General features: G+C 42.0%; 1 protein-coding gene across 1 annotated transcript in view; it reads left to right on the forward strand.

Moving 5' to 3' along the window:
* The window catches only part of ADAM22 (ADAM metallopeptidase domain 22), a 190433-nt gene that overhangs the window by 62077 nt on the left and 116098 nt on the right, over positions 1-12258 (forward strand). The window contains exon 4 of the mRNA XM_018566867.1: positions 8061-8127. Within this exon, the coding sequence (XP_018422369.1) occupies positions 8061-8127 (67 nt within the window). The remainder of the gene's footprint in view (positions 1-8060; positions 8128-12258) is intronic.

Genomic DNA, 12258 nt, shown 5'->3' on the forward strand with positions numbered 1-12258 from the left:
ACACTGGACATGTAAATGTTGTTTCGAATGGATATTCATACGAATTTCATTAAATTCAGTCATTCCAATGCTCCAATCCAATGCATACTATTTTCCGAATTCGAAAGCGTGCGAATGTGAACGAATCTGTATGTTCCTTTAGTGCAAAATTCCGATTTGTCCTAATTTCGTTCAGACTGAAACTAAATCGGACATGTGACTGTTCTCTGGCCAATCAGATTTTAGTTTTTGGGCTGTTGGGGGTTGCGTTATAGGCATGGTCATGTGACTTCCAGTTGTGGATCTTTCCGAAACGAAAAGTCGGACAGATAGGAAACACGATGCGATTTGAGGATCTCATGCTCCCTGAACCGGTCTTTCACAATCTGATCCCAATGAATCCTGACATTGTCATCTTGGAATATGCCCAATGTGCCATAAGGGAAGAAAAAAATCAATTGATGGAAAAAACTGGTCATTCAGTATATTTAGGTCGGCAGCCGACCTCATTTTTTGGGGACATAACGTTGCTGAACCTAGACCTGACCAACTGAAGCAACCCCAGATTATAGCACCTATCCATTGGAGTATTTGCTTAGCTAAATCCAAGTGGTGCCTTTTTTTTTATACATATATCTATATATATCTGTATATATATATATAAATATATATATATATATATATATCTCTATATATACATACACATATATTCATTGCTTATATATTATATTGTGTATTTATTTATGTAGCCCAGACATATTAAACAGTGCTCCTCAGAGTATATGGAATACCATTCTGTCTGTCATATAGATCCTCACATGTCATTATTGTTGTGTAGTGTCCTCATAAAACTTCTTTACTGGCATCTGCTGTGCATTATTTCATCATAAAATATGCAAGACCTGAATCATGAGTATTGGAACCATTTGTGATGCACATCAACCTTTCAGAAATCAGCATTTGTCTTTCTGGCTTAAGAAAGAACGTGTAATAGTGAGTCCTGACAAATCTTTTTTGTTTGAAGGGGATTTCCTCTTTCCTTCAGGATATCTTTAATAGAGTCTGTTAATAATTAAAATATATGAATCCTCATGTTGCAGGGTATAGCTTTTCATGCTATTACCATACTGCAGAACTTTTTTAACCCTTCAAGACCCCCTAAGGTTCTTCAGCAGGGAACAGGGGGGTTCGGTTATAGTGATATTGTATGCCAGGGGGTGTATATTTGGATAAATAATGTTGGCACTCGTAATGTATAGTCTTCTTTCTTTTAAATTAATTCTTTATTCAACCACTTCCTGTCCGCCGAACTTACAAAAACGCCGGGCGGGAGTCTTCTGGATGCAGGTGGGCGTCTTTTGAAGTCTTTCGTGCCCGCGCACGAGCGGGGAACCGACAGAATTTTAAACAGCCAGCGATGGCTGTTTACATACAAGTGGTCTGTAAAGACGCCCGATCGCTTGTATGCTGCGTGTCCCTGTGCGCCCCCCCTCCTTACCTCTGCTCGTGGTTGACGTCCCTGGCGCCGCGATCCCGGGCGTCCAATCCGAGCGTCCGATCTGGGATGGGTGATTTTGCTCCGTGCACTGAGAATGGAGGGAGATCTGTACACTATCTCGCTCTGCTCTCCTCCCCGCATTCCTCTGTCACTCTCTGGCACAGAAACCGGAGAGAAGCTGATGAAGCAGATCTCTGCTTCATCAGCTTCCCTGGCGGTCCCTAGGTGACATTAGGGGCCTTAGAGACCCCTGATGTCTCCATAAAGGGGACCTGTAACTGTAATTTGATATTACATAGGGGGATTCCTATTCCCCTATGTGATAACAATAAAGTTGGTCACAAAATAAAATTTACACACACAAAAAACCCCCACAAATTTTTTTTAAAGTCCCCCACATGGATGCGCAAAAATGCAATAGGTGCGCCTACACGCAAAAATGATGATTGCTCCAATTATGCAGCACTTGTTACATATCACCGCGAATGTCGCAGTGAGAGCAATAATTCTAGGGCCATCAATCACTGATAACACTAAACTGGTGAGCAGTTAAATCTTTTAAAATGTCGCCTATGGCCAATTTTGGGTATGGTAGTTTTTTGCGATTTCGTGGGCGCGCGCAATTTTATGGCTTCACATGTTTGGTGTCTATTTACCCGACGTGACCCTGTCTTTTATATTTTACCTAAATATTGGGTAATAATAAAAGTTTCCTAACATAATAAAGGGAAAACAGATTTTTTTTTTTTTTTAATTCAGTACTTTTTTCGTTATATAGTAAAAAATAAAAACCCGCAGTGGTGATTAAATACTACCAAAAGAAAGCTCTATCTCTCCCCAACAAATGTTATAAATTTCATTTCAGTACAGCGTTGCATGACAAAGTCAAAGTACCGCAGCGCTAAATACTGAAAAATGGTCGGGACAGGAAGGGGGTGTAAACACCCCGGTCAGCAAGTGGTTAAACAAATTTCCAACATACAGTGATAAAGATACAATATAAAGAAAAAAATACAATACAGAAAAATAAGGATGTATAGTCTTTTTAAGGATTTCTTAAAATGTACGAGTAAAAGTGATCAGGTTAATATAAAAAACCAGCACAGTGGCGTTGTACTTAGCACTTCTGCCTTGCAGCACTGGGGGTCCCTGGTTTGAATCTCGGCCAGGTCACTATCTGCAAGGAGTTTACAGTTCTCTATGTGCTTGTCTACTCCGGTTTCCTCCCACACTCCAAAGACATGCTGGTAGGCTAAAAATTGGCTCTCTATGTGAGATGGGGACCTAAGATTGTAAGCTCCTTGAGGGTAGGGACTGATGTGACTGTGCAACTATGTAAAGTGCTGTGTAAATTGTTGGCGCTCTATAAATATCTGTAATAAATAATAATTTTCTTTAAAGCTAGTTTCTGTGTAAAATGTGTTATTCGATATGTACCCAATATGTAGCCATATTCTTTCTTTACATACACAGGCTGTGCTTCCTGCTTTGCCGTGCTACTGCTCCTTAGAGCTCCCTAATTGTCTCATATAAAGAAGTCTACATTTTGCTTGTAACTCCATTGTAGAGATTTTGCTTTACTTTCGGTGTGTCCTCTAGGACAGAAAACAAGAGCAGTCTTTAATTCATGAGCACATACAGTAAGGCTGGATTAACACCTGGGCGTTTTTCAGCGCTGATCGAAGTGCTGAAAAACGCTCAGCAAGTGAAATCCCATACTTTCCTATGGGCATGGTTCCCACCTGGGCAGATTTCAGCCCGTGGAAAATGCGCTGAAAAACGCCCTACGCCCAAACAAGTACAGGAGCTTCTTTGGGGCGTATTTCAGCGTGTTTCTATTTTATTCCCGAGTGTGGCTCGGGGTTAACAAAGCGGTAACCACGAGCCACTGTGTACAGGTCTTACCTTGTCCGCGATCCCCGCTGTGTCCTGCGGCCGCTGCCGTCTTCCGGGTTCTGTCCCTTGCGAGCGTACGCGTCACAAGGGGGTGGAACCGGCGCAAAGTTTTAAAATAAAAACGAAAAAAAAGAGAAAATAAAGGGGAAAAAAATCATACCGCCAGGGAGGTATAAAAACGCATGTTTCACTGAACGAAAAAACGCGCAAAAAACTAGCTTAAAAATTAGCAGAAAAAATGCGCCTATGGTACGCCCAGGTGTAAACCCCGCCTAGAGAGGTTCTTTTTCTTAGCAGGTTGAGTTTAAATCCTCTGCTGGTTTTATGTTGGTGTCTTTTCATGGACATCAGGACCATAGGAGGCAACATTTAAAAAAGATATATATATTTTTTGCTGGGTGTCCAGCAAGCCATTGTAGGTGAAGAATACATATGAATGAGGAGCAGACATTTATTTAACATGGGCATGGTTCTACATTCTTCTATTGTACAAATTAAGATTAAAATACTGTATAAACAGTAAGAATGATCATACTGAGGACAGAAACACAGCCATGTAGGTATTTTGTATTAGAAAAATGATTAATGTATTTGTTTAGCTGGCTACAATTTTAGTCTGTACAGTCTATTTAAAGTGCGGCAACCCAACTGCTCTTGCATAAAATACTGTTATAAACACCATTTACATTGCAAATAGGTTCGGCATGAAATACTTATTAAACATCATCTGACACTGCCTGTTCCGCTGAGTCCTGGGACACCTTTTGTGGTTTGAAGGTTTTTGTAGGTGTCAGTAATCCTGTGTAACAAAACTAGGTAGGAATCAGTTGCCCAGTTTAATGAAATATACAATACAGTGTGCAACATAGTGAATGCAGTGCAGGGTCAGGAGTATAACATACAACATAGCATATATAATGCAGGGGTCAGGAGTACCACATACAAAGTAGTATATACAGTGGAGCGGTGAAGAGTATAATGTACAATATAGCGTATACAGTGGTCAGGAGTGTAACGTATAGCATACTGTATACAGTGCAGAAAAAAGGAGTATAATGTGCAAGTAAATGCCATGCAGGGTTTAGGAGTATAATGTACAACATAGCCTATACAGTGCAGGGGCAGGAGTACAAAGTACAACATGGCATATGCAGTGCAGGGTTCAGGGGTATAATGTACAACATAGAATTTACATTGCAGGGGTCAGTATGACAATGTACAACATAGCATATGCAGTGCAGGGTTCAGGGGTATAATGTACAACATAGCAGATACATTGCAGGGGTCAGTATGACAATGTACAACGTAACATATACAGTGCAGGGGTCAGAAGTATAACATACAAGGTAGCATATACAGTTCAGGGGTCAGGAGTACAACATGCAATGGATGGAGTGAAGACTGTAATGTACAACATGGCATATACAGTGAATGGGTCAGGAGGAGTATAATGTTCAACATAGCGTATGCAGTGCAGGGGTCAGGATTATGACCTACAACAAACTGTATACAGGACAGAAGAGAGGAGTATGATGTGCGCGTGAATGCAGTGCAGGGTTTAGGAGTATATTGTACAACATAGCATATAGAGTGCAGGGGCAGGGGTACAACGTACAACATAGCATATAGCGTGCAGGGGTCAGGAGTATAACACTCAAGGTAGCATATACAGTGGAGGGGTCAGGTGTATAACATACAATGTAGCATATACAGTGGAGGGGTCAGGAGTATAACATACATTGTAGCATATACAGTGGAGGGGTCAGGAGTATAACATACATTGTAGCATATACAGTGGAGGGGTCAGGAGTATAACATACATTGTAGCATATACAGTGGAGGGGTCAGGAGTATGATGTACAACATGCAAGACTGTAAAGTGCAGGGGTACCGTACAACTGTGCAAGACTAAAGGCATGGCTGGAGTTCAGCTTTAAAGTCAGGTTGTCAACCTAGCACTGCTGTCAGGTAGGGCTGGCTGTAACTCAGGACTGACGGGAAATAAATATAAATTCATTTGCAGGTTAATGAGGTCCATAATATGTATTTAAACTGATTGCCTAAGTTTAGATTTACAGGTTAATACTAAAGTAAAAATTGAAAATATGCACAGACACTATAGTTCCCCTTTAAAGACAGGCCTCCTTGGTGTCACAGATAGCTCTAATGCACACTGCTGGATACAGCTGACACCAGGTCTGTGAAGGTTTCATCAGTGTACAGTATGTTGGAATGCGGTGAGTTTTATGATGGGTGACTTTGCACTTTATTTTAGCCGGTAGCAAGCCGTACATTTACAGCGGAGAGCATAGCGCTGCAATCAAAGAGTATAACCCTCGAAATGCATTAATGGTAATGGACCGGCAATTGACTGCAGATTATAAATGCTTAATAAGTATATTGAGCTTGAGGAATGAATTATTTTACATACCGACAAATTAGGAGACATCAAAACTCAATGCACTTTGATTCTCCTGCAGATTAGCTATTACAGCGCTTGTAACATTTAAGAGGCTCACTGAGTAATACAATATTTCAATATACAGAGAGCGATAAATGATATATGAACAGGCTTAATTATATCCGAATGGTTGAGTCATGTATAAAAAGTGCAGCTAGAAACCCTAGAGCAAGACGTCGCCCAAAGGATTCCTTGTCTCCTTCTCTCGTTCAGTGAAAATAGCACTATGGTCTGTATTGTCTCAGGACAGCCAATCAAATTTAAACTTGCACAGGGAAATGACAGCTAGGAAAGATGGTCTGAATCTGATTGGTTGCTATAGGAAAAAGCAGACGTTGTTCTAAAAGACACTTTGATAAATGTGGACCAGTTTGTCATTATGGTTAAGTGAAACAAGTAAAAGCCCAACTAAGGTTTTAGTTTAAGTCAGCTAAATGCAGTCCAGGTGCATCAAAACAAAGGTGTGCAAAGTCTTACAGTTTATTTACCTTATAAAGCAGCCATAGCCGAAAATGCCAGAGTAGAAATGGCTGTCCTTTGTCAGCATGCTGTAGAGAATAACCTTTTCTCTGTGTGGAAGCAGTGACCTCTCTGCAGAGGTCCGACACACCCTCTGCTAAACCAGAGCTAGAGCTCTTCAATCAGCAAAGCTCATGCTCCCTTCTGATTGAAGAGCTCTAGCGCTTCCTAAGCAGGGGGGGTTGTTCTTTCAAAGATTGTGACTGGGTTGGAATGTGTGACCGGTCACACATTTTAACATGATCCCGCCCACTATTTCAGCTGTGGAATATGTGACCAGCAAAAGGTGAAGAATTCCAACGCTCAGCTGTTCTCCTGCACATACCATCTGCGATGCCGATCTGCCCTGAAACAGCTGATCGGTCCTGAAATGTCACTTCTATCCGAATCTGTGGAATGTGAGATCGCAGTCAGTCACATTTCAGGACCGATCAGCTGTTTCAGGGCAGATCGGTTCTCCTGCACATACGATCTGCGATGCTGATCTGCCCCGGAACAGCTGAGAAAGTGTTGGAATTCTTCACCTTTTGCCGGTGTAACCGGAAAAATAGGCGGGATCATGTTAAAATGTGTGACCACGTGACCGGTCACACATTCTAATGCAGTCACAAACTTTGATAGAACCGGGGTGATGTACCTCTGCGGAAAAACCACTGCTTCCACCCAGAGAGTCTCTCTCTCTCTCTCTCTCTCTCATATATCACAGGGATATTAATTCGAATACATTTCCCCCACTAACAACTAATCTTCTCTACAGCATGCTGGCAAGGGACGGGCTTTTCTACTCAAAACAAACTATGAGACTTTACTCACCTTATGTTTTCATGCACCTGGAATGTATTTAGCTGATTTAAACTAAAAGTCATGCTCCCTGCTGATTAGAGAGTCAAGGAGGAAGTCGGTCAGACCTCTTTAGAGAAACCACAATGGGGCTTTGCCGTTGGTCCAACCCATCTGCAGAGCTCAAGCCTCTGACTCCAAGTCTGAGGCTTGTTGTAGCTCTGACCTCACAAAAGAGTGGCGAGCTCGCTGCTGTGTAACCTAACTTAGCTGTCAAAATTTCGAAGAAGCACCACCATTAATTAACAGGCGGCACTCCGTCCATGACAGGCTACACAGCGGGGAGGCTTTCCCCATTGTGTAACCTGCTGAATGGAGAAAAAGCTGTCAGTTTCAGACTGGAAGCTGACAGCTTTTTCTTCCATAATGGCAGGTGAGGCTCTACCTCACCTGCTTCCCCAGACCGCACGCCCCTGCCCGATCCTACGAGTCGGCTGGCTCTTAGACCGGTGCTTAAAGCCTTACTGCCCCTCTGCTCCAGCAGTCCAAGGATCCTTGAGTCATCACGTCTTATATACAGTGTATAGGACGTGAGGACACTAAGGGATATTTAATTGTTGCAGCGAAGGAGGAGACAGGCTGGAGGGAGCGCTGTCACAACTGGCCAACTCCAAGGTTCTGGTGAATTTAACGTTGTTATTTTTGCACCTAGACCAAGACGAGCACTTAACCCTTGCAGTGTGGGGGAAGCCCCACTGCAAGGGTTAAGAAAAAATGTGTCTTTAAAACACATGCACCTGGAAGATTCACCTGCAGTGAATGTTTGGGGACCTCAGATTCACTGCTTCATAAATATGCCCCACCTGTTCACATTCTGATAACTTCAACGTCTTGTTAATATAACCGTGGTTTTTTGTTTTGTTACAGTGACTTACTGTCTTCAAGCTATGTGGAAAGACACATAACAAACGAGGGAAACATAGTGGAAGTCAAAGTAAGTTTTTGTTAATGTTTTTCTGATTATGTACTGTATATGAAATATCTCATAAATCATACCAAAACATGTCACTTCTGATTGATATGGATCGGCATCTGTTGGAACTTTGATACCCATGTGACACGCATGGAGTGTTTTGGTTTACCTCCAATGGTGCTACCCCCTCAGCCATTTTCCTTCTCCTCTAGGTCCACTTCTACCTTCTTCTATACTACACCCTTTCCCTCATTTCTATTTACTTCTTCTCCCTGCTATTTTTTTCTGTTCTTTATTATGCAAAGGTAAAACATACTGTATACAGTACTTTGCCAAAGGTGCCATTTTCGGCTGATATGTTTTGGCAGCCGAAATTTCGGTGCATCCGTACCTCACACACCACGTTGTATAGTGAATTCACCCCCACCTGATTCACTTACTGTGTATTGGTTTCTCCCATGGGTGATCATGTTCCTTTTTTATCTGTTGTAACCTTTGTAACTCAAACATATTTAATTAAAATGACTGGGGGAAAAAAAACAACAACAAAAAAAACACAGTATCTTGCAGCCTGCACTGTAAAAATTCAATTTACTTGGAAGTCAAAAATCACATGAACTGTTTGGCTCCTTGTGCTGCTTCTTTCCCGCCCACAGCTCTGCTGTTTATTGGATTGCAAGAAGCTGATACCAGGTCCAATTCAGGCTGATGACCGATTTTGTAGCAGAGATTAATTTCTTCTAGAAAGCACTAATGGCGGCCATTAACAGTGATTTGCAGCTAGAGTTGCTGGCAATTTGGGATTTTGCCGCTAACATGAAATGCTGATGAATACAAATTGAAGAGTAGGTGCTAACAAAAGGAGGAGAGGTTGGGATCGATGTTGGAAAACTGTCCGTCTAAGGGCCCAGTCACACCATATCCAGTGCGTCCTGGTGCAGTTTGTGCCCGGAACACACTGGTTTGCATAGATCAAGCAAAGCAGCGTTCTGGGGCGGGAAGGGGGCGCGTTAGTGCCATTCATGTCAATGGCGCCGCAGACACGCCCCCATGCCTGCAATGCGATTGCCTGCACTGGAACGCGAGGCATTCCTGTACCTCGCGCTACGGTGCAGGCGATCGCACTGTGGGTGGGGGGGGGGCGTATCTGTGGTGCCATTTGATATGAATGGCGCTGACGCGCCCCCTCCCGCACCAGAACGCTACTTTGCTCTATCTATCTTTGTGACTGGGCCCTAATTCAGCCGACACTGCTTGTGTGTAAAAAAAAAAAAAAAATACATTTAATGATGTATTAATGAATACAGAATTGAATTCACTTGTGCCCTTCAGATCTGCCCGGAGTTCATCTTTAAGTCCTTTTGATCAAATACTGTTCTTTACTCTACACTGCGCCAAGGCTAGAAATGGAAATGACAGTTGGCATATGTGTAACAATGCCCTAGTTTTATTTTTTTAAAGCATGACCCAGTTTTCTACTATTTTGTTTCTGTTTTGCATATAATGTATTAACTTATTTTGGGCCATTTACTTGTGATGTGAGCTAAAATTAACCAGGGAGAAAAGTCTCGCTGCTGAAATTTTATTCTGTTACATAATTTAGCATTGGTAGAGAGAAAAATAAAAATTTCTCTTGAAACTTAAGACTCTTTAGGTTGCTCATAGAGTAAGTGATCCCAGCAGCTCAAACATAACTCATGAAACTCATGAAAGACAACTGATTATGAGGCTGTGAAGGAGTTCAGGAGCTTTGATATAATGAGTTCTTACCATGTTTACTACCACACACATAAAAATGTCCAATATGTTGGAAATATTTGTGTGACGGGGGTGCATATTAGGGATGCACCACTACCATCTTTTCCAGACTGAGTGCGAGTACCGATACTTTTCCTCAAGTACTCGCCGATACAAATTACCGATACCTTTTTTTTCGTGTGTCCTTGTGACAGTTTCTTTAAAACAATACAAACTAATGATTTTAGGACAGTGGTGGAGTGCCAGGGCCCAGTTGAAGCTATGACCCTGGTAGTTCTGCCAATGACTCCAAGTTGTAGAGGGATTATAAATCCCAGCAATACATTATACAGCAATACAGAATAATACCATCAGCTATAGAGGTCTACAAATCCCAGCTATACATTATACAAGATTGCAGAATAATACCATCAGCTATAGAGGACTACAAATTCCAGCAATACATTATACACCAATGCAGAATAATATCATCAGCTATAGAGGACTACAAATCTTAGCAATACATTATAAAGCAATGCAGAATAATATTATATGTATATGTCTCGGGCTGTCTTAGGAAGGGAAGATGTGAGGGCCAGTGGAAGCGTTGTGGTTCCCAAGAAGGCTGCCATGAGGTCCCCAGCAAGTGCCAGACCTAAGACAGCTGCTTCGATCAAAAAAATTAAAGCGCTGGTATCGGTTTTGGGTATCGGGGCATTTTCACGAGTATGAGTGAAAATGCTCAGTATCGGCACCGATACCAATACCGGTATCGGTGTATGCCTAGTGCTTATTATTCCATCTTCTATGTAGACTTTCATCACATCACCGGAGTCCAGCAGGAGTGTGTGGAAGGTCTCAATACCCTGGCAATATGAAGGATGGCCCGCCATATGTCTTACTTGACTGCCTGTTTCTCTCATTGGGCCGTCTGCCTATCTGACACTGGCCTTACATTAAACCTGTGATCAGGCTGTAGACATTCAAATATCTGCATATTTCTAAAGTGGACCCAATTCAAAAAGTTTAGCTTTGCTATATTATAGGGAACATCCATAAATGGTATTTGTGTATAAGCGGTGCCATGAAAAGTGTACCTCTTAGACATGTGCACTGCCAAAAAATTCGTTTAGTATCGTTCTGATTCGGATTTTGTGTTATTTAGTTTTTCAGGATTCGGGTGTGAAAGTCAATTCGGATTCGGACGAAATTCTTTAGCGGTAGTTCGCTTGAACGTTCGTTCATTCATTCGTTCGTTTGCAGCAAAGTGACATTTGAGGGGGAAAAAATGTTTTTCTCCTTCTCTAATGTCACTTTGCTGCAACGAACGAACGAACGAAATGAATTAGAAGCGAAAACGAAACGAACACTCGAACGAACTACCGCTAACGAATTACGGAAACGGAAATTCGGATTCGTTTGTATTCGTTATATCTGTAATTCGGATACATACGAATGCCCGAATTTCCGAAAATTAGTCCGAATTTCGATTCGGAACGAAACGAATCACACATGTCTAGTACCTCCTAGTATGTGAGTGTGTCTAGGTATTCCCAGTGTGAAATCAAAGGCCCCATTCACACTGAGCGACTTGCGATATTGAGCGATATTGCGCGACTTGCGATATTGAGTGACTTTTTCCTATTGGGCTGCATGCAATCAGCCAAAAAGATCAGCTGCAGGGAGATCACAGACAATACATAGTAACATAGTATTTGAGGTTGAATAAAAACACAGGTCCATCAAGTCCAAACTATTGCGTGTATGCATGTGCTTCTACATGTGTATGAGTACATGTGTGATCATGTTCTTATGTGTACCTGTACTCCTGCATGTTACGGTCCCTGAGGAAATCAGCCAAACACTTTTTGAATGATTGCACACAGCTGAAATCACTGCTTGCGGCAGTGAGTTCCAGACCCTAACCGCTCTAACTGAGAAGAACCCCTTACGCCCCTTGTGATGAAATCTTTTCTCCACCAATTTTAGGTGATGGACTCTGGTCTTTGTTTTGGAGTTTACCGTAAAAAGTTTATTGCTGATGCTGCTATCACTAGACATGTGCGATTTATTTCGTTCTGAATCGAAATTCGGACAAATTTTTTCAAAATTCAGAGATTCGGATGCATCCCCGAATCCGAATTCCCGGTAGTCCGGTCGAAATTTCGTTTATTGGACGAAATTTTGTTAGCAACAAAGTGACATTAGAATTTTTTTTTTCTTTTTTACAGTCTGCAGAAGATGAAAAAAGCGTGAGGTTCCCCCCTTCCCCAATTCATACCAGACCCTTTAGGTCTGGTAGGAATGTTAGGAGAGACCCTCCCCAAGTTAAAACAAAAAAAAAGTGCATGGGGTTCCCCCCAAAATCCTACCAGACCCTTGATCCGAGCACTGGCAGGGCAGGAAAGGGGGGGG

This window comes from Nanorana parkeri, unplaced genomic scaffold (genome assembly GCF_000935625.1).
Source record: "Nanorana parkeri isolate BGI_ZX_2015 unplaced genomic scaffold, ASM93562v1 scaffold984, whole genome shotgun sequence".
NCBI classification, from domain to species: Eukaryota; Metazoa; Chordata; class Amphibia; order Anura; family Dicroglossidae; genus Nanorana; species Nanorana parkeri.